General features: G+C 45.7%; 1 protein-coding gene across 1 annotated transcript in view; it reads left to right on the top strand.

Moving 5' to 3' along the window:
* The first annotated feature begins 1493 nt into the window (after positions 1-1493).
* Positions 1494-23424, top strand: part of SPG7 (SPG7 matrix AAA peptidase subunit, paraplegin) — a 33120-nt gene continuing 11189 nt past the window's right edge. The window contains exons 1-9 of the mRNA XM_079988555.1: positions 1494-1775; positions 3199-3295; positions 4779-4868; positions 11323-11564; positions 13646-13785; positions 16736-16838; positions 18249-18374; positions 18923-19085; positions 20361-20534. Coding sequence (XP_079844681.1) covers positions 1629-1775; positions 3199-3295; positions 4779-4868; positions 11323-11564; positions 13646-13785; positions 16736-16838; positions 18249-18374; positions 18923-19085; positions 20361-20534 — 1282 coding nt within the window. The 5' untranslated portion in view covers positions 1494-1628. The remainder of the gene's footprint in view (positions 1776-3198; positions 3296-4778; positions 4869-11322; positions 11565-13645; positions 13786-16735; positions 16839-18248; positions 18375-18922; positions 19086-20360; positions 20535-23424) is intronic.

Consider the following 23424-nt stretch of genomic DNA (forward strand, 5'->3'; position numbering starts at 1 on the left):
AGTGATTGTTGCTATGTTATCCCTACAGAAAATAACTTGTTTAGGGAAGAAGAGTCTGACAGCTTTCTGCCAGTGAAATTGTGAAAGCCTCACAGCACTGCAGACCTGTTCTTCAAGCAAATTTAATGGCTTTAAATTTGTACACGGAAGCATACCATTAACTTGAAGGTGACATCAGTGATCTTATAACTCTATCAACAGCCTTGTTCTGTTGCTCAACTCTTAAGAAATGTCTCCTGCTTACCCAGCTTTTTTTTTTAATAAAAAAATTGCAAATTTAATCCCTTGCTTTTTCCTCATTTGTTTTGGGGGCCCTGGAGGGATCGAAGGTGTGTGTGTTTTGTGTGCAGGTTCAATAGGAGCCTCTGAATGAAGCTAACACCCTTTTAATAACCCACATGTGCCCTACATGCAAATTTAAAACATACTACGCCCAGTGTGGGAACCAGAATTAATATATGTGTTCTGTGATGCTGAACCTTCCCACTTCCTGTATTTAAAAAACCACCAATGTACTCTCTTAGTGTTGTTTGTTTTTCTAAAACTATTATAATTTTTCATTTTCTTCATACTTTATGATCCATTATCTGTTGTGCACTTTTAAACTTCTGACAGTGTGTGCATAAAACTATACATGCATGTCAATGTAATTATGATGACAAAGTAAATATGATGCATCATTAAAGCAAAGCTTGTGAATAGCAGTTATTGTGTCCAAGAAAATGAAGCAAGGTTTTGAAATCTGGTTCTCTGCTTTGCCACACACTTTTGATCTGAATGTACAAACCATGGCCTCTAGAAAGCTAGCTTTCAGCCTAAGTTTCAGGATTAGAAAGCAGTGCCTGGCTGATGGAGTAGTTACTCGCCTTCACATAGCTATCTGTAATGTGTGCAGCAGCAAATTTCTAAAAGGTGGTGATATAGAAGGATATAGTGTGTAGTCAGAAATCTATTTAAATCCAAGTACAGCAGCTTAATCGGTTTGTGTATATTTCATCAGTGCGGTGTCGAGTTCAAGTCACTGGGGAAATGCTGCTGCTATCCTAGTTCCACAAATAGGAAGCTGAAACCACCTTCCTTTCACAAATATAGCTGAAAAACAACTTCACGCTTATTGAGCTGAAAGCGTTACAGAGTCCTGAACTGTCAAAGATGCAGTAGGGGAACAGCTTGCAGAAATAATGTACGATTTTGTCCCTTCAGTTTTATTCCCATCCTCAGATGACTGGAATTTAATGTTAAGTCTTAAAAAACAGTAATAATGACGAGCGAAACAGCGATGTCCAGATATCTCCCTAGCTCCTCTCTTCCCCCCCCCCCCGGGTCAAAAAGAAGAAATGCAAGTTTTGAAAAGTGTGTCTGAGGGGAGGCGGCCGCACTTAAAAGAGTGCATATTTCTGGGCCGAGCGTGGGCGAAGTCTGGGCCCCGCGTTTCCCTCCAGCCGAATTTCCCATTAGGTGAAAACAGCCAGGCGCGGCCATCTTGAGAGCGGGCTACGCTGAGCGGCTGCCAGCTTTTAAGATGGCGGAAGCCGCCTCCTTTCCAGCCTCCGCTCGGCTTTCTCGCCAGGCCCCCGTCTGGATCTCACCGTCCGCACTGGGGAACTGAACAGCTCGGAGTCTGGACCATGACCGGGGCGGTCTCCTTGCTGTTGCTGCTCCGGAGGAGCTGCCGCCGCGCTCTACGACTGGCGCCGCGGGCTTTCCCGGCGGCCGAGCTCCGGGCTCTGCAGAGCGGCTGGCCCAGGACCTGCACAGAGGGCGGCGGCCTTCAGGTAAGGCTGAGGCGGTGAGGCACCGAGGTCTCTTAAAACTGCCTCATCACCCGGGAGGAAAGTCACCCCCCCCGGCCTGAACCCGCTAAACCTGCCAGCTCCTGGTGGTGAAATTCATGAGGGTTTTTTCTATTAATCACTCCCAGTTTCCATAGAACTTTCTGCAGCTGCACAACCAGCAAATGAGAGTGCAATCCTTTGCACATCTGTCCAAGAGAAAGCCTTATCAAGCTCAGTGAGACTTATTCCCAAGTAACCGTGTATAGGATTGCAACCCCTGCCTTGGTAAAAAGTAGGATGTGGGTTGTACAGTACCGAAAAAGCGGGGGGGGGGGGAGCAGCGTGGAGAGTGTTCCTTTCGGACTTGGGTTCAAATGGTCTATCAGCCCTGAGTTGCACTGGGTGATGTTAGGCCATTCGTTCTCTTGCAGCCTAACCTACTTCACAGGGTTATTGAGAGGATAAAACGCTGGGTGTGTGGGAAGGATGGGATAGGAAATGATAAGGCTTTATTCATTTACATTTATATCCCACCTACCTTCCGTCATGGAATCTAAGGCAGTGCATATTCATGCACAAAATAAATAATAATACCAAAAAAGTCTCTGCACCCAGAAAATTGGCGTATCAGGGGGAATCATTCTTACCTAAGCTTTTCCCTGAAGTGCCAGTTTTGTAGATTGAGGGATTGGCTTCTTGCATCTTTGTTTAGAGCCCTTGTCTCTGACTGTTCAGAAATTAATCTCCTACAGAATCAAAGTTTAACCATTTAAAAAATGCAATCATATAGCATGAAGCAAGAGTGTCAGGAGCAATCAAATAATAATAATAATAAAAGAATGTATATGAAACATAATATCTCTAAGGGCATGAGCAATTAAAAAGATTCCAAAAATCCTTGACTCCAAAAGGACAGCAGAGCTGATGGCAATCAATGGTTTGCAGGTCTCACAACGGAAAAAGCCCTATTGTGCTCACCATCCACCTTCTGGAGGTACATTCAACTATGCAACTCCTTGCTTGCAGCCATAAGTGATAGCCCTCACTCCGGCTTGCCACCATGTCTACAAACTAGGCTTGAGAGGACACAGCAATTTCACATGCGATTTGCCACTGATTCTTACAACATCTCTTGTAAATGTAATTAATTATTCCTATGCAGGATTGTAAGGTAGCTATTTTGCATTTAGTCTGGTAATGGGCATTCTATATATATGCCCATATATACACCAGATATTCTCAGGAGGAGGAATTGATAAACCCTGCTTTTGTGCTAACCACCCCTAGTGTGGCCTCCTGGCCTGTCAAAAAGTCCATCAAGCTCCACCCCTAGAAAGCCCCTGACTCCACCCATAACTTCATTCCCTGGTATCTATCCATAATTCCCTGTAACCCTTGCACTGTTCTGTTGTTTCCTCCTCAGAGCCTTCTGTCTCAAGTGCTTTCCCCCACACCTGGAAGACTTTTTCGGTCGGTAGCAAAAAGCCAGTTTATCCCCTTCCGACTCTGGAAATTTCTGGGTGAGTAAAGACAACAATAGTGACAACAATAGTGCCTTTACTGGAACTTATTCCTGCCATGGCAGTGACCAACATGTTGGCCATTGTTCTATTTCTCCCCCACCCCCAATTTTCTTGCAGTCTTAAGTGTATCGCTTCCTCAATTACTCAAAGCTGGGTGCACAAACAGAAGCCAAGTCTGAAGGCATTGAAATGCAAATGTTGAGCTCTGAATACATTGGACAAATGAATCACTTTTTCCAAAGTGTGAGGGTTACATGGGAAATCACACTAGGCAGCTAAGGGATGGGCTTTTTTTGGGTCCCACCCAGGTGTGACCAGACTCACCCCAAAGAGTTGTGCCTCAGGCTAGGCTCAGACATTGTTCCCCCCACCAGGCTTTCCTGATATTCCCTTAAAAAAAAATTCCAAAATAAAAAAACAAACATTTTGAAATTGCTAACAAGGCAATGTATATAACACATTTCCCCTCTTTACATGTAGGTGAACATAAATGTAAGATCTGTTTGCAACTTGGAGCTTTTTGTATGCTTCATCATACTATTACAGTTTATACTTTTCCATAATCTGAGGAAAGGCTTAGGATAAATGTTGCTGAATTTGTATAGGAGATAAAATCATGCCACGCTATATAAAAATCAAATATTTTAAGCTTTGCCTTAGCTAATTTAAGTTGGTAAATCAGTTTTTCTGCCACGGCTCTTTGCCACAGTTTAATGTGCCAAGTATTCAATGTCAACAGTTCAGCAGTTTTCCAATTTTTGGTTGTTGCCCTGTGATCAGCCATCAACAAATTTTATTAGTTCCTTAGATATCACTTTCTTGTCCATGCTGCTGGTTTACGTTTTGAGGAGAACTGGCCTACAAGATGTAAACTTTCCCTTGGTTGCTGTATCCTGTCATTACTTTATTTCTCTCTTTTTCCCCCTAGCTGCTGCATGTCACAAGTTCAATCCCACCCATGGAAGACTTATTGTGCTAAGTCCACAGAAGCCTTGATTATTTATTAGAAGTATTTCACCCCACACTTTAGCTGAAAAAGCTTCTAAACCAGCTTTATATGAGATCAATAAAAACAGGACAGTCTGTCTGAAAACTGATAATCTGAAAGACACAACATGAAAGGAAGAGGGGATGGGAGGGAAAGAGGAAAATAACCAAACAGGCAAAAAACACAGTTACATGATAGTTCTAATAATGGTGAGCTGGAATGGAAACAGCTGAATGGAAAGAGCCTCAGGGAGAGACCCTTCTTCCCATCTCTCATTGTGCTTCGTCCTGTCTGAAGGAATGAATGCTTCCAGGTAAAGCAGGGAGAAGTTCTGTGAAGCTGGGCTCTTAGCAGAGTTGACAATTAACATATGACTTTGAGATCTAATTCAACAGACATTATCAACAAATTGTATAGGAAAGTTTGAGAAATTTAAACCTTGTTTATTACAAGCTGAGATGCTCAGAACTCTGACTGTAAATCTGTTGACAGGTGGCACTGACTATTTTTCTACCTCTGGTTCTCATCGCAATGGCAGCGGTGGTGAAGGATCCAAAGGGAAATCTCCAGAAGAAGATGAGGGTAAGTACAAATAGCAGTTTTGCTCTGAAACTTCCAGTCAGAAGTGACTACAGCAGAGGTGGAACACTTTTTTGGCTCCATGGGCTGCGCCTTTATCAGCGATGGTCTTATAGACCAAATTTGTCAGGTGATCTGATGGGGGGCAGGAGACCCATCTGTCAATCACAGGACATCATTATACTCTCACATGAATGCCAAGTGGGCGTGTTAGCCCAGCTGTCAAAATTCCTCATGAGGCTTTGTGAGTCTTTCTCCTCCCACTGTGAAACTGGAGATTTAAAAGGGGAGCACAGGAAGACTTGCAAAGGCTTTAAGACTGTGTCCACACTCCCATCTCAGCCTCCAGAACTTGATTGCAGTTCTTTTGAATATATACAGCTTTATGTATTTCAGGTATTAAAGCTGTTTAGAAGCCAATATTAAATGGATGCCTTATTTTGGAGTAGAAACTCTTCTACTGAGGCATGTGCTATTGATCCAGCTAAAGTTTTTCAGAGTCTACACAGGCAATATTCTCAACCAATTTGCTTTTGCACAGATGTAACATTTCTGGAGTGACTTTCAGCTTGCTGCCTCAGTGGTTTTAGCATCGCTCCTGCTTTGGGTATCAAGTAACCATGCAAATATAATGAAGAAGGGGAAGCCTTCATCAGGGTGGAGAGAGCCATGCTGCTGGCAGGGAGGCAGTTAATATATTTTAACATTTAGCAGATGTTGGCTGTGTTAGAGGAGAGGGGAATACAGTGTTCATAGAAGAAGAAAGTTTTTTATTTTAATTAGAAAATGATCTTGAAATATGCAGATGGGAAGGGATAGTCTTGCTAAATTATTTTTCTAAGGGGTGCATACATGTTTTTGTTTATCAGCTGCTTATTATTTACATGCCTTTACCCTAAGGATCCAAGGTGGGTTGGAACAATTAAAAAAAGTAAATTAAAACAATATAAAACAGCTTCCTAAAAATATACATCTCAGGGGTCAAGTCAGGGTAAAGGGTATTTTCCAAAAGCTGCATAATGAATATGTCAGACTCGCCTCCATGGGGATGTACCCATCATTTTACTAGGACATTTTAAAACCTTTGAAATTTCAGGGAAACTGTTATGAGGATGAAGAATATTGGCTCTTGTGATATTATATGCAGCAAAATGAGGTGGTGAAGTGGACTGCACCACTTTAAAGTGCAAAGGGGTTCTTCCATTTTTGAATGCTCCTTTACATTAAAAATATTATGTCAATAAAGGCCAGCACTCCAGGCAAAGGGATGGGATTATTGATGTATTGCAGTGTAATCTAGCTATGTCTACTCAGAAGTAAGACTTATTGAATTCAACAGGGCTTACTCATAGTTAAATAGGGTTAGGATTGTAACCCAAGTCTTCTGTTTTGCATAGAACTTTTACACGTGTGGGTTTTCAAAAACCATATCCCCTATCTGTGGGAAATATAGTAGCCCTATTCAGGTTTTATTGCTCCCCATGATTCACATTGTACAAGGAGACGCAGGGGCCCATTCGCTGACCCCACTGCATATCTGCAAAGAGGAAGCCTGCCAAATACCCATAGGCTCTCATTTTGGGTGTTAATCACACAACGAGAATAACACCTAAACAAGTTGAGCATTGCAGTCCACTCCACCACCTGATTCTGTTGTATCCCTAGATTTAGCCATGTGCACCTGAGTATTTAACCTTTGTCTCCCTTCTAGGGAGAGGACATTGGCACTTGCCAGGGAAAAGCATTTTGAAGATTGGCAAGGCATTTGAGCAGAGTCTGTGTCAGGATTTGGGGGCCAGCAGGAGTATGCATGTGCCTCTTGCAGTGATAGTCCTGTCCCGCCACCCCCATCCCTCTGAAAATATTGCAGAGAGCTCCTTTAAAATTTCCTCTGCTGAGCTATAAAAAGATCACAAGGGCCTCCCACAGATGCTTAGCTTCAGAATAGCTTGCCCTCCCCCCCTTTCACACAACCTGCATTTTAAGGCTGAGCTGACCTGACAGTGCCCCCAAGTTTAACATCCCTCCCTTGGAGCTTTCAGCAGATTTCATAGATGAAGCTAAACAGCCGCAGTGGTGGCTGTATTCTGCCCCTCCTCTTTTTTCCTCCTTGATGTAATTTGACTCTGCATTTTAAAAAAGGGAAAGACATATCCTCCATAGAACAAGTGTGCATGTGTGCGTATCCCAGTGCTGAGAGACCAGAAGGGCTTCTGGGCAGGGAGCAGGCTTGCACTTTGGCTGCCTTGTGGCTGCAAACTCCTAGTGCTGCTCTTTTGGATAAAGGTGCTGGAAATGAGATGCTTCCTGCTCTTTCATGTGAGCCTGCAGTGCTGGTAAAAAGGCAAGAGGAAGCATCTCCTCCCATTGTTCCTTTGCTTTGAACACTAGCCCTTCCTTCTGCTCTGTGTGCAAAGTGCAACAGTAGATGAGTGTCTCTTGTGGTCCAGAATGGGGATAAACAAGCAGCTTGTTGCCACTGGACCCAGGTGGTTTCAAGCTAATTTCTTCTCCAGTAAACCCATATTCTGTATTCGAGGCTAATGATCTGCCATGTCAGATCTTAGTTTTTAGTTTCTGCCCCTAACTATGCCACTTCACTGTATGCATTGTGTATTAAAAAATGCTTAGACCTTTACAGTTCTTGCTGTGCTTTCTAAAACAAAAGCCCTCTGAGGCGGTTGTTGCCATTCCCATTTTACAGATAGGTAACTGAGACAGTGTGTGTATGGGAGAGAAAGGAGGAGGGAGAGAGGCCAGGGCAGTAGTGGAACATGAATCTGAATCTGCAAAATCCAGGGCTAGGGTTGCATCCAGTGAGCCAAACTGCAGGATTCAGATGGAACAGGCAGTGTCAGGTTAGCAAGGAGATATCTAGATGCTGTAATGTGCATGCTGAGTGCAAGAGGTGCTGGCTGTCACAATGCAGTCCCAGTTCACACCAGTCAGCAGTTACTTCAGAGCAGGAATAGGGTCTGTTTTCATCATGACCCCTCTCCCAACCTCTGAGGAGAAAAGACACCTTCCTTATGCTATAGATTGAGCTATTTACTAGGGAGAATCTTACATTTGTTGCAAGGTCTTTTCAGGAGCTACTACTATGAGTATGTTATGTTATGAGTACGTCCTTTCTGGTGCCTGAAAGGCTGCACAAAATAATATGCAGCAGTCATCTTGGCTAGGAGGTGTGTGTTTTTTTGGCTTGACGTGTGTACACCATGACCTACTGAGCGCTACAGCCTTTCCCCGCTTGTAATGGATGGATAAGTTGACTTTGCGAGGTGGAATCCTCCTCTGTGTCTTTGGGGGAAAGATCATCCCAGCAGTAATTATTTACAAAGAGTCCTGTGGCCTGTCACTGCAGCCCCTGCAAGCTTTTAATCATGGAGTTCAGGTTTGGGGTTAATGGCAAATCATTTCTTCATGAAGGCTTTCTGAGGCTGGAATGGGTCCCACAGCTGCTGACAAGAAGTGTCTCTTCCAGCTAGTATATGACTTATTTATGGAATGATTAGTGTGGCCACTCTGCAGCGTCGGGAGGTGAATGTGTGGGCTGTTTTGCTAAAAGTGGGGTCCCTTTGCTGGTAGCCTGGCAGAGCTGGGTGGCAGAGGCTCTGAGCAACTGGAAAGGATGGATGGTAGAGGGGGGCAAAATGCAGAGCAGTGCAGGCAGATCTCTTCATCTGTTCCTCTTGCCGTTTTCTGGTGTACTTGCAGACAAGAGCCATTCTATGGCCAGCCGGCATCTCTCTGAATTTTCCCACAGCAGCCTCTGAATTCTACCTCCACCTTATGAGAGAGGCCCAAGTCTGATCAAAGAACGCAGAGGGCACATCTGTTTGGATTGCCTCTGAAACCTAGGAGAGAGCAGTACTTTATTAGGATTTCCTCTGTCAGTGAAAAGAGGTCATTGCTTGCAAAAAGAAGTTGATTAGACCAAGACGCTTTGCTGGTATGGGTTCTAAAAATTGTAGAGCTCTGAACCCCATGCCTGACAGTGCTGGGGGCTCTCAAGCCAGAAAATACTACTGCAATAGCTTTCCAGTTGTCTCCTAAGCCTATGGGGAGGTTAATGAACTTAGAGCTTTATATGTAGGGTATAATTTGTGGTAATCAAGATAAATGACATTAGTGTGTTGATGCTTTTTATGGACTTGACTTTGTAGGTTAAAGTTGGTGCAAGCTTTCATGATTCGCAGAACACCTCATCAGGCAAAATATGTCTTTGGATCCTAGAAGCTCTAAGATGTCATTTTGGTTTTCTGAAAAAAACTAGTAAGCTTGGGTGCTAAGTACCAGTAGATTTCCTCTTGGTCAAATGTGGGTGGATTTTTGTGTGTATATGCAGAAGTTCAGAAAAGCAGGTATTAAAGTTGTCCATACCTGTGATCAATAGAATCCCTTTTCCTTTTCCTTTTCCCTTTCCCTTTTCTTCTTTGATAAGTTGTTTAATGCATCCTTAGTATACACCTGGAACCCAGAAAGTAATCTCACCCCATACTCTGTATGTTGTGGGAATCCTTCCCCCGAGTTAAGTTTCTGTGGGTTGTTGGGCTTTATTTTTATTTTTTACAATGTTGCTTTTTAAAAATTCTTTATTGGGCACTTGCTTGCAACTCTTGTGATAGATTTTCTCATTCTGCTGTAGCTGGCCCTTTCTGATATAACAAAGGACTGTGAGATGGTAGGAGAAGACAAAAAAGGTGTGGGCAGGGCATAGTTACTAAGATACTGGTGTTTGGTGAATGATGGCTTTATCTGAGAAACACTACTTTCCTCTAAGGGTGGGAGTGATTGGATAGTGAGGACAGAGCAAGCCATGAGTGAAATATGGTGCTGGATGTCTGATCAGGCAGCTCCAGCTTGGAATTGTGGATGAGGCTGGATCTCTGTACAGTGGGGTTTTTCTTTTTCTTTTTGCATCTGCTTTAACTGGTGGTGCTTGCTGATAAATGCCTTTGTTAACATAAATCTAATCTTGGCTACAGCAGATAGATTTTCCAACAAAACAGCCATGATTTATTTGTGAGGCTTCCTTAATGGCTCCGATAGATGATGCGCCATTGGCAGAGGTGGGCAGCAGTTCGGCCATTCAGGTTGGATCAAAGAGCAAGGCAGGATGAAATGAGATTTAGAATCCAAAATAAGAAGAGCCTGCAGGATCAGGCCAGTGACCTGCAGATGCAGCCACCAAGATGGTTTTCTGCAATTTTAGGAATGCCCCTAGCTCTAGGACAGCAATGGAAAAACTTTTACGTGTGGGCCTATTCAGGCCTGCCAGGTATTCTCCATTTGGCCCACAAGGCCATATTGGGGAAGCCATAGACACTTTCCCTACACCTGACATCATATATGTTGGCAGGTAAAGACAAGGCCAGGCCCGGAGAGATTTGCATCTGCAAAGCCTTGTGTGCAGCACTTTACAAGCACCAGCAGGCGGCAGATCACTGAGCCTTCTATGCACAGTGCTATGCAAAAATGGGTCAAATGTGGCCTGTGTTGGGTGTAGGGAGATAAGTTCCCTATCCCTGCTCTAGGAATACAGTTGTCCTGGCTAAGGCTGATGGAATGTGGGAGTCCAAAGTCTCTGGAAGGCACTAGGTTGGAGAATCCTGCCTTAGAAGGGGCTTAGAATGCTGGAGAGATGGACCATACTTTCTAGTGTTGGCAGAAGTTGCAAGCTTTTGAGTGCTGCTACTGTGTAGTTTGCCTCCATTCATTTCAAAGGGTAGGAGCCCAATTCAGATCCCACATCCGTTTGAACCAAGTGCAAGTTATGCAGAGCAGTAGGACCGGGTGAAGGCTGAAGCGCTTTCTCTGCATGATTCAAACGGGTTTTGCAAACTGTTCAATAGGTGCAAAGCTGCATCATTCATTCTATATTTGTGGTAGTGGTGTGACAGAAGGCATCTTGCCCCTGTCTAGCCTAGCATTATCTGGTTGAGCATTTAGGACCCTTTCTGAGAAAAAAATGGATCCTCTTGCAGAATGTGAGCTGATTTGTACATGCTGTCTGGGCTGGCTCATGAGAGAGAACTGCTGAAACAGGCTAAATGTGGAAAGCTGGAGCTGGGTAGAGCAAATATTTGCTGGCTAATCGAATGTAAACTTCCCCTTTCCCTATGTGTGTTAATGTTGGAACTCCAGGTAGGCAGCTCCGTAAACATGCTCTGCTCCTGAGCTGTTGGCCTAGTTTGAAGCAGGCATTTTACATGCAGCTTTGCTGTGTGACCTTGCTCTTGGTCTCTCCTCATTCAGTCCCTGGAAAAAGGGGATGTAATGTGATAGCGCACTGCAAACCAGATGCTGCTTCTCCTAGCCCAGCTTAGCTTTCCTAGGAAAATGAAATGTGGAACAAAAAACAGACTGTGTGGGGGTCTGTGGCTTGGGGCATAATCAATCTGCTCTCCAGCTCGTAATGCTAATCTTGATGTGTTCTTATGTTTCCTCTCTCAAGAGGAAAAGAGACGCCGGGAGAGGGAGGACCAGATGTACCGGGAGCGCTTGAGGACCCTCTTTCTCATTGCCATCATCATGAGCCTGCTAAACTCCTTGAGCACCAGTGGAGGCAACATATCCTGGAACGACTTTGTAAATGAGATGCTGGCGAAAGGGGAAGTGCAGCGAGTTCAAGTGGTGCCGGAGAGCGACATTGTGGAAATCTACTTACATCCAGGGGCAGTTGTGTTTGGACGGCCTGTGAGTGTCTTTTTCAGCAAGATCAGTCCTTAAAGTATTGCAAAGTAGGTTAAGCAAAGACTTTTCCGTTTGGCCAACTTTGATTGATATAGGAATGTAGGCTTCAGGATTGGTAGTAGAAATTCCACACAGATTTAAGTTTTGCAGATTTCTCTTGGTGTTGTGCCTGCCAAACAGTTGTATGAACCTCGAAATGCTTCCATAGTTCTTCACCAGTCCCTAAATTGGCCTGTTGTCTTGGTCAACTCAGAGGTGGTTCTTTGAAAAATCTTGTTTTTTCCTAATCTGCTTTTTCTCCTCATAAGCAGAAAGCTGTCAAACTTCTGTGAAGTTTTCCTATATGGATATCAACATTAAGAATGCTTTTCTGATTGTTTTCATTTATCTGTTCTTCTCCTTGTTCAGACAAGGAAGATAACATAATATCTATGCTGAATTTTTAGGTAATTCAAGTAAAGGGTGGGAAGACTTCAGACTTGCAGGATCTACTCTTGTTTTGTTACTAGAACTTTGAGGTCCCCCAAATGAGCTTTGGGTGGAAGGATGATGCATATTTAGAATTCAGACCATGGTACCTCTGAGCGTTTGCCTAGCCCCAGAACTTGTTATTTGTACTAGAATTGAACTTGCAGGAGTTTCACACACAAATCAAATTATGGTTTTCCAATATGTGCTTTGTTTCAGCAGCTTCATGTTAGTTGAGAGTTAAGCTTTTTGGTTTTGCTATTTTTTATTTTTAAAAATGGAATAAGAAATCTTTGCTGATCAGCTTATGGTCACCCAGAGTTCACCCAGTAGATCCTGAAACACCTTCTGCCCATCCCTGCATTAAATGATTTGAGGAACAGAGAAATCTCTCACTGACTTTAGTGGAGACCTTTAAGGGAAAGCAGCTGAAGTTGCCTATGTAGAATCTAAATGAAACTATCACAGTAAATTTCATTGTAAGCATAAGTCATCCTGATGACTTTCATAAACTGTTTCTTGGAAAACTCCACATATTTATAATACAGTATTAGTATTTTGTGAGCAGTTTTTTGCTTTTTCTGGAACAATTTGCATACTATCCTGAACATGCTTGATCTTGGCTGATCCCAGAAGCTAAGCAGGGTCAGGCCTGGTTAGTACTTGGATGGGACACTGCCTGGGAATACTGGGTTTTGATTCCTGCACTGAAGAGGGTTGGACTAGATGACCCTCAGGGTCCCTTCCAGCTCTACGATTCTATGATTTCTTCTGACCAGAGTACTCTCAAAGTGGCTAACAATAAAGAAGTATCCAATAATAAATGCGATTCAAAACCAAAAGACACAAATAGCATGACAGATAATGAAAATATCCAACTTTAATATGCAGCCCTGTTTAGGGAAGTTTTTAATGACTGATGTTTTAATGTATTTTTAATCTTTTGTTGGAAGCTGCCCAGCCAGATGGGCGGGGTATAAATAATAATAATAATAATAATAATAATAATAGGCTTGCATGAGAAAAACTGTCTTCTGTTGATGGAGGAGGTTTAAAAGAGAGCATTCCAAACTTTCCACAGGAGAGAGTTCCAGAATGCGGGTACAGCCACAGGAAAAATCCCCTTGTGAGTCCTGACTAACTTAGCATCTGGCCCATGTGAGGCTGCAGTGGGTGGCCCTTCCATTAGATCTAAAATAACTTATTATAATACAATAAAATAATTCTGTACTGATTACTGGTACCCATAACAATAGCCGTTGCCACAAACAGTGAAACTTGCATGGCCTTGTGAGTTTTCCAAGTTGAGAGAGAAGGCAGCTAGTATTGCTAAGAATGGGTTGCCTGTTGATTACTTAAGCCTCTCCTCTGACTCGTAGCAAAGTGCACCTTTGTCTGTGCTTAAGCCAACCTGAGATTTTGGCAAGCTTAAGAGGTCACGTAGCTTTTAATTCCTTGCCCAGCAGCCACTTTTCATCCCCCTTGGAATTCCCCCACCTACTCACACATGACAGGTTGTGGCCCTGAGCAGTTTTTTTCCACCTGTGCAATTCCCAGTTGATCAATGTCCTGAATCTGGCCTCGGCGTTGCTGACATTGCTTTTGTGTGTCTCCAGAGGCTTGCCCTGATGTACAGAATGCAGGTAGCAAACATTGACAAGTTTGAGGAGAAGCTGCGGGCAGCTGAGGAAGAGCTGAGCATTGACCTGAAGGACAGGATCCCCGTTTCCTACAAGCGCACTGGCTTCTTTGGAAAGTATGACATATTTAGAAGAAAGCTCCTCCACCATTGCACGGCACTGTCTGCCCCACCCTCCATTTCTTGCCTTCCTCTCTCCACCCCACCATGCCCTCTGTGCTTCTTCCTCTTGCTTGCCATGGCTGTGTGTACAGTGTCTCCAAGCAGCCTTCCCTGACCTGACACTTTTCAGATGCTTTGGACTACAACTGCCATTAGGCTCAGCTAACAGAACTGGGCTGGCTTGGGCTGGCAGGAGTTGTAGTCCAAACTATCAGGAGGGTGCCAGCTTGGCAAAGGTAAAGGTACCCCTGCCCGTACGGGCCAGTCTTGACAGACTCTGGGGTTGTGCGCCCATCTCACTTAAGAGGCCAGGGGCCAGCGCTGTCCGGAGACACTTCCGGGTCACGTGGCCAGCGTGACATCGCTGCTCTGGCGAGCCAGAGCCGCACACGGAAACGCCATTCACCTTCCCGCTGGTAAGCGGTCCCTATTTATCTACTTGCACCCGGAGGTGCTTTCGAACTGCTAGGTTGGCAGGCGCTGGGACCGAGCAGCGGGAGCGCACCCCGCCGCAGGGATTCGAACCGCCGACCTTTCGATCGGCAAGTCCTAGGCGCTGAGGCTTTAACCCACAGCGCCACCTGCGTCCCCGCCAGCTTGGCAAAGCATGTCCTAAAAAGACTTGGTGGCCTAGATTGGGACACCAGCAGCCACCACAAATGTGTGAAATGCATGACACACACCACTTCCTGCAACTAGCCAGCTAGGAGGTGGTTTTGCCTGCTTCAGAACTTAATTGTATGACTTAGCTCTGTGAGATTTTCCATGGGAATAGCAAGGGAAGGGGCTGTTGATTGGGGCAACCAGAACCCAGCCTAAGCACCATAGACTTACAAAAGTATTTTCTTGTGAAAAGTGTGCCAATCTATTTTCCCAGTGAATACTGCAGGGTGGCTTGGCGAACATGGCAATGATCATAGTGTGGGGGATCCAATGGAGATAATGCCTTAACAGCCTGAGTGAGCCTCCCACACGGTATTATCTTTGGCTTATAAAAATAAACTCCCGAGCGTTTGCCCATTAAGACAACAGCCGACTGTACCTTTGGCGGACACTGACTCATAGGCCCCATGCTGAGCAGAAATGTTTTGCTAATCAAACCCCAAATGTCAATGTGAAGCAAGTGCTCCCATTAAACGTATGGACTTTGTTATGCAGAACCCCACATCCTTTGTCACAAGGATTTTGCAAAGGCTAAAGCTGTTAATACTGATGTAAAGTCAGAATGGGAATTGATGCTGAGAACAGGAGGAGGGCAGAAGCTTCTAAAGATGCAGGAATGCTGGCTTGGAACGTTTGTTTCTCCTTAATGATGGCAAGAGCCAGCTCTTCTTGTGGTCTTCTTTCTGCTGCTGCAGCAGCTTTTATCCACAAAAAAACGATTTATGGAATCTTGTCATCTCTGGCTGACGAGATTCTCTTGTAATAAGAATGGAAGGAGGCCTATAAACCATTCTGTTCCAGGGCCAGGCTTGGCTTTCTGAGGAGACTATGAAAAGAGTTTCATGGGCAAAACATTTCTGGGTTTGTGGGGAGGGAGGAAGGTTTTTTATTCACTCTCCCCATTGTGCTTTACTTTCAGAGCTGACAGGCAAACTAAATTATTGACTGACTTACATAGGAAGCTGCCTTAAACTGAGTCACACCATCGGTCTGACTGGCAGCGTCTCTCCAGGGTTTTAGGCAGGGGTCTTTCCCAGTCCTACCTATAGTTGTCAGGAATTGAAACCTGGGACCTTCTGCATACAAAACAGATGCTCAGCCACTGAACTATGACACTTCCAGGAGCCAGGATGAAGAACGTCCGAAGTCCTCTCCATGGATCCCTTCAACATGAGCTACTGGCTACAGATCAATTGATGCTTTCTTCCGCCATTACCTTATCTTCCATTTGGAATGTAAACTTTGTAGAAGCTACCCTTGTGCTGCTTTCACTGTTGAATCTGTGCCTTAACCACCACATGTAATTATTTTTGGTGGGTATTTTTTAAAAAATAACTTTTGCTTTTATCACTTGGCAATCTTGCATTGTGAAAGGTTGGTTATTTACCTGAAAATTGCAGTCATATGAGAGTTGTGACTTGAATGAGGATGGTATTAAATCCTTTGGCCACCTCTAGCACTCCCAGCAGCCCACCACTTTTCCCACCTGTGCCCACTGAATCTCAGACACCTGAGGACATTGCCCCACATGCTGGATGAGGCCTGCTTTCCACAACAGTCGCTCAGAGGAGCTGGTCTGAAGCACTTCACTGACTTGGGGAAGGGCCTTAGCTCATTGGTAGAGCAACTGCTTTGCATATGGAAAATTGTAGGTTCAGTCCCCACTGGTGTTTCCAGGTAGGGCTGGAAATGACCCTGCCTGAAATGCTGGAGAGATGTTCCCAGTCAGTGGAGACAATTGAGCTAGATGGGCCAGTGGACTCTGAGTAAGGCAGCTTCCTAGGTTTCCCTATGTTTCAATGGAGCAATCTGCTCAGAGTCAGAGACAACACACATTCTCTGTTAGCGACATTTGTTTGGAACTTCCCCCAAAGCTTTATTGGAATTAATGCCAGCTGCACATTAACGCTTGAGAGTGAGAGCACAGAAGATGCCCCTTTACACTGCCTCCAAAGCTCATTGGGCTCTTAACCTGTTCTTTGATTTAGACAGGCTCCTTCCCCACCCCACCCCCAAAAAAGCTATACTCCAGATGTTGCAAGACTCCAGCTCCCATCATCCCTAACCTTTGGTCATGCTGGCTGATGGGAATTGCAGCTGAAGCGCCACAGGTTTCCTGTCCCTGCATCTTGAAATGTTGCCATAGCTGTCCCACAAATACAGTACTGGCTATGTTTTTGTCCGTTCATAACTGATACAGCAGTTGCTTAGATCTGACCCTGGTTTGCTGTTGTCTTTGCAGCGTCCTCTATGCCCTGGGGATGGCTGCTGTGGGTGTTGGCATCCTGTGGTACATCTTTCGCCTGGCCGGGATGGCAGGAAGGGAAGGAGGCTTCAGTGCCTTTGTAAGTAGTTCTCCCTCCTGCTTTGTTTTGGGTGGGCCTGGCTGCTTCTTCCCTCCCCCAGCAAAGTCAACAGCGGATGAGAATTAAGCTGTGCCAAAGGCTGGGCGGCCCTGTGCTATGTCTTGCTGCTTTTCCTATCAGCTGACGGAACTTTACAGTATTTGGCCTCATGGGTGGGGTGGTGGTGGGGGGCGTCCTCTGTCCCTCTAGGCTGGGAAGGCTGAGCTTAGGGAATCTGCAGGGCAGTTCTCTGCTGTTTTCCGGGCTCACTAATGACTTGCAGCTGGGAATGGCATTTCTTTTGCTTTTGTCTTGCCAGCAAATCTCGCATGCAGCAGCGAACACAAATCCCTTGCTTTTAGCAAAATAACTTTTTTCAGTCTTTAAAGCTGCCTAAGCTTTTTGGACTGTGCTGTGAGCTGGCCTTCATACCTCCTGTCACATGCCTCCCTCCCAGCATCAGCCAAACCCCTGCCGCTCGGTCAGCTGAGGGGAAGGATGGTGATTTCTGTCTGTCTGCCTGCCTGCCTGCTTGGGAGGGGCTGGGGGAGGTGGAAATGGGCTGAAAAAAATGTTCTGCAGTTCAGTAGCCCAGTCAGCTCTGCCCTACTCCCTTTACTTTATAGCTGTGGAAGTTCCCAAGGCTCCCTCTTTACTTCCTTTAGGTGGGTGACACCCCTGGCACTTTTATTGATGCACTTCCAAGCTTGGGGCCTGCTGTAAGCTTAGTTGAAAGCCAACATTAGTAGCTGTTTTCAGCAAAGGATAATGAGCAGTTATGCAGAGGCTGTTTAGCTAAATTGTTGTTTTGTCTGTCGCTGCGGTTTAATGGAGGCTAGAATGCAGTGCCTGTTGCTTTTGAGGTCCCTGTTGCTCTGTTCGCACTCTTCTCCCCCTGCCACCATTAAAAAAAAAAGCCCCACCACCAAATCTCTTGCATAAGCAGCATTCTGAAAGCCAGGGAATTGAGTGCATCATGCTGCCATTTTGGTGGAGTGGTCGCCAGCCCGGCTAGCGAAACTAAAATTACAAGAGAGGAGTTCTAGAGAGCTCCTTCCATTTGATTTCTCTGTCTGTAGATTCTTGTCTGGATCATGGCGGCAGCAATTGTTTGAGGCATCCCTCCAGCTTGCTACTAACATTAAAACCTAGATCAAGATAGCAGCTGAGTGAGTGGAACCACAGCCCTACTTACCTAAAGCAGAAAATAGAACAGAAAGGCAAATAAATGGTCTGCCCTGTGGAGGATGGCACATGGGCCCTGCCAAATGCAGCGTGAGCACTTCATTGCTCAGTGAACTGCTTTTCCCCCAAGCTCATAAGAATTAGGGCTTTGTATAACCCCTGCTTTTCTTTATTCGGCCATATCTTTCTCTCTCTCTCCCCTCCACCCTGCCCACTCCTCAACAGAGTCAGCTGAAGATGGCCCGCTTCACTATTGTGCATGGGAAATCTGGGAAAGGGATCAGCTTCAAGGATGTAGCAGGAATGCATGAGGCCAAAATGGAGGTCAAGGAATTTGTGGATTATCTGAAGGTAAGACAAGTGCTGGCAAGTGCAGCTGGGAAGTTGGGAATGGGAGGGATTGAGTGGGCAACGCTGTGAATCCAGTAATGCAGGTGTGGGGAACCTTAGGCCCTCCAGGTGTTGCGACACTACAACTCCCATCATCTGTTGGCTATGCTTGCTTGATTTACCCTGTGAGTGGGACCTTTTATTTGTAGCGTATTTGTTTTTTGGGTCACACTTGCCCCAGGATTCTTGGGGATAGGGGTATCCTTTTTCAAATAACACTCTTTTCATTATGCCTTTTCCATCACACAATTAGCTCATGAGTAGTAGTGGGCCTGATTCTTTGTGGTGCAGGGGCAGAGGGCCTGTCTCTGCGCAAGGGGTGTGGTGCAGCTGAATGGGCAACCATCTTGTCTGCCCAGCCACTAAGGGACATGAGGGGGTGTTTCTTTTTGCATGCTGTCATACATGTGGGAAAGAACATCAGTGGAAGTTTGTGATTTGCTTCCACCAGGAGAAGATGCAGAATGAGTATGCAGCTTAAAAAAAGGTTTTTCTCCTCCCACTCCTAGAGCCCAGATCGTTACCTACAGCTTGGTGCTAAAGTTCCCAAAGGTGCCCTGTTGCTTGGACCACCAGGCTGTGGCAAGACCTTGTTGGCAAAAGCTGTTGCTACTGAGGCCCAGGTGCCATTCCTGGCGATAGCTGGCTCTGAGTTTGTGGAGGTGATAGGAGGTAAGTCCTGGGGCGGGGAGGCTGGATTCACTTAGAGGTGGTGTGTGTATTTTTATTTTTTTAAATCTTTGCTTCTTCAGCAGTCAGCTTTGATTTATTTAACAGAGCCAGCTAGGTGTGAGGCATTGTACAGAAGGAATGTGGTCCTTGCAATCTGTTTCTGTGGAGCAGAACTTGACTTGGGGCTCTCAACCCCCAGGAAGGCAGCCTGAGCAAGATTCCAGGCATCCACTCAAGGGGAAACGCAGCTGAATAGGGATGGTGTATATCTGGATAGATGTAAACACCTTCCCTCCCTAGCCCAGTACAGTTTCCTTTCCACAGTTGATCAAAAGGCAGAGGGGTCTCTCTCCTTGGTGAGAGCTGGAAGGAAGACTCTGTGGGAGCCTGCTCAGCTTTCCCCGGAAACAAACAAACAAACAAAAAGTGTGTTCCTGTGGGCTTAATGAAAATGTGGCTTACCAGGAAGAAAGCTTTGTTCTCAGTTAGTTTATTTGTAGGAAACTTTGAAGCCCTCTCACAGACTGCTGCTTGTGTCCTGGGGCAGTACGTCATTTTCACTGACTGATCTAATACATACATACATACATACATACATACATGTACATACAAATACACACACACACACACACAGAGAGAGAGAGAGAGAGAGAGAGAGAGTTCCCCTCTTGACACCAATTCTGCTGCTCTTCCTTTCTTCCACTCTGCTCAACTTCTGATCCTAGAACTTTCTAACTGAGACACCCAGTTCTGAATGGAGAGCAGCAGAAAATCCTTTTGGAGGAGCCAACCTAGTCCAGTCAAACGCACCGTGGAAAAAAAGTTGGGGGCTTCTTGTTTCCTGGTCTGCTGTTAGGCAGCAAATATCCTCCTAGTTCAATTTGGTTTCTTGTTGTTGCTGCGATCTCTGTTGGCACCTGAAACCAGGCAGCCCTCTGATAACCTACAAAATAGCATATTTGAGCCCTGCTGGATCAGGCCAATGGATCATCTAGTTCAGTATCCTGTTCTTACAGTGACCAACTAAATGCCTATAGGAAGCCTGTAAGTGGGATTCAAGCACCAGAGCACCTATGATTTCCAGCTACTTTTATTAGCAACAAGGGCACTGTATGCCTGTTGGACAAAGCACAACCAGCAGCCTTGAGACACATTTAAGATTCACCCTGGCGGAAGCTTGCGAGGGCCCAGATTCAGGAAGCAGAGCATGAAGCTATTTATTAGAATGGATTTGTTCTCTCTTCTCCTCCCCCCTCCCCCTGCTCCCTTCTGTAGGACTTGGGGCTGCTCGCGTGCGGAGCCTCTTCAAAGAAGCCCGAGCCCGTGCACCCTGCATCGTCTACATTGATGAAATTGATGCTGTGGGGAAGAAACGCTCCACAAACATGTCTGGCTTCTCCAATACAGAGGAAGAGCAAACCTTAAACCAGCTGCTAGTAGAAATGGATGGTCAGTAGCTCAGGCTCATTCTCCAGTCTTGCTTTCTTCCTTGGCTTGTGGTCAGAAATATTTCCCCTTTCTCCACTCCAGGAGGAAAACTCTCCTCCTACTGTTGCCATGGTATTACTCACAGAAGATGGCAGCTCAAGCATGTCCCCACCCGCTCCCTGTCTTTCTCCCCCATTTTTCCTTTATTGCTAAGCTTCTCTCTGTTGCCCAAGTACTCCCAGATTCTCCAAAGAGTTCCACACTCTCCTTGTCACACTTGATGTTGCCACCCCCCATCACTCTCCAGTTTGACTTTGACCTGCATCCAGAAAGGGAGGGTCACAGTTGTAGGTTACAGGCAGGCCACTCCAATTAAGATTAGTCAGATGTGGTAACCAATGCTATAACTGTAATAAATGCATAATTTCCCCCCCCCAAGGTGGGTAGGTTTAAAGCCTGTTTACTTGGAAAAATAAAGATTGGATGCAGAGGGGCAGAAGCAGATACAGTTAGTTCCTTCTGCTCTTCAGTCCTTCAGCCAGTGAAATCCCCCCCCCCCAATCCCCTGGTAAGGAAGAGCAAAACTTTGGCCACTCCCACTGCCCTCCTCTCCCAGCTCTGCCTACTGTCTTTCGGACCTGGCAGCAAGAAGCAAGAGAGATTCTCGTTTGGTTGCTAGGTTTCTTTTGGTTGCTTATTGCATGCCTTGTGTGTTACTGCTATCACTGGGTCTCTTGGTAGCGACTCAAGGTATTGAGACTGGACCCATTGGTGGGTTCTTAAAACTCTCTGAAATGTACCACCTGGCTGGTTTTCCGCTTGTGTGCACAAGTGTGTGCACGTATGTGTCTGTAGCTCTAGAATTTCCTGTTCCCTAAGCTCTCTTGGGGAAAAAAATTTCAGGTACTCCCTAGGGCAGGGATAGGGAACCTGTGGCCCTCCAGATTATGTTGGACACTAACTGCCATCAGCCATAGCCAGCAACGGACAGACATGATATCCAGCAACATCTGGAGCGCCACAGGATCCCCAACCCTGCCTGAAATAAGTACAACATTTAGGGGGAGGCCGATGCTAAGAAGCACCTAGTGGTGCTGGAAAAGGTGGCCCAAGACTTCAAGCCTTAGTTAGCCTTTTGCTTCAGCTGGTGTCTGTCTGGGAGAAGGCCTCTTCAGAAGTGCCTTGGCTGGGAGCCAGCCGAAGCTTCATCTGGCCCGAGCATAGCAGTCTGTGGTGTGCTTGACAGACCCAGCCAGCGTCTTGCTTTGTCTCTAATATTGATGCAGCCACTCTGTACTGCTAGTGTAGCTGAAACTAGATGAGTGAGGTTGAAACGATGTGCTTTTAAAAAAGTCTCTGCTAAAGCACGAAAGCACCCTCTTTTGCTTCATGCTGGCTGATCAGAATGAACCGAGCTGAACTAAGGAACATGAGGAAAGCAGCTCCTGTGAGGAACTGTTGAAAGAGCCAAGTATGTTCAGCTTGGGGAAGGGAAGGTTGGGGAAAGACATGATCGCAGTCTTAAAATATAGGAAGGGCTGTCATTCAGGAGAGCATGGAGCAGACTTGCTCTCTTTTCCTCCAAGGGTGAGGAGGTCTAGGACGAATGGGCAAAAAGTACCGAGATGCAGTTTTTAGCTGAACTTTAGGAGAAAGTTCTGAATGGCAAGAGCTGTTTGACAACAGAACAGACTCTGCCTTGGGAGGTGGCAGACTGTCCTTCTCTGGGCATATTGAATTACAGCCTGGGTGGTCACCTGTCAGGGATGTTGTGCTTGCATTCTGCATTGCAGGTCCTGGATTGAGCCAGAGGGGGACTAGTTGACCTCTAAGGTCCCTTCCATCACAAAGATTATATGAAGAGTGTGTGTATGTGCGCACATTGCTCCCATGCAATGTTAACTCTGCCATACAGCTTTGAGCATGATTGTTCCATTCTCCATGCACATACTGATCTTGGGCTCTACTAAAACTTGGATTTGAGCCTTGCTTTTTCCAAAAATTGAATAATCTTCCACCAGATTGTCAGAAGTCTCCCTGCTCTCAGCTAAAGTGTGCAAGCAGTTGACCACTCTTCATCCCTGAATAGAAGGTTGCTTGCTTTGTTAAATTTGCCATACTTTGGGTGGAAACAGAAATGTATGCATATCCCAGTAGGTTGAGAGAGCCTGGGTAGTTGTGTAACAGGGAGAGCACCTGTTAGATCCAGAATTGCTTCCTTTCATTCTGCCCTTTGTGCCCTGGGAGTGGGGGAGGCAGCTCCTCTCCAGGAGTCTTGTTGCCTTAATCACACTCCGTTGCCAGTTCAGTCATGTTGAAGCTAGGGGTGTTGATTTGGGGGAGGGCGGAGAATAGATTGACAAGGGGTCACAGGATTATAAAAGGCTCAGTCTGGAGCCTTGCACTCCCAGGCCTTGTTCTGATGGTGTCTTTGGCGAGCACTGGAAAGCTTGTTGTGTTTGGTGATGGATCTGCTGGTTGTCTGATCTATTTTGGGAGCACTTCTTCCCAGGAGCAAAGCAGCTAATGTTCTGCTTGCACTAATCTTGCCATAGGAATGAAGCTGCTTAGCCCACGTGACTGACTCCCAGCGCCTCTATTTCCTTCCTTCTTGCCTTGCAAAATACCCTGACAGACTGATGCACAGTTGTGCTTTGTTGTCTTCTGGAATTTGCCTCCACAGCATCCCGCAAGGAGGCAGAAGTGAGGCTCATTAGGTAGCAGCATGCAGTAGGAGAGTGGACCTCTGGGTTATCTGGAGGATAAATCCCTTGGGTGAGCTATTGTGCTCATCTCTTGGGCAGCGTGGGGAGAATATGCCCATGCTGCCCCCACTCTAAGGCAGCAGTGTGTGCTTCTGCAGTTCAAGCAAGGAAGAAGCCTAGCTATATCTGCCTCATGCCAAGAGCTT

The sequence above is a fragment of the Podarcis cretensis genome (assembly GCF_951804945.1).
Source record: "Podarcis cretensis genome assembly, chromosome: 8".
NCBI lineage: Eukaryota > Metazoa > Chordata > Lepidosauria > Squamata > Lacertidae > Podarcis > Podarcis cretensis.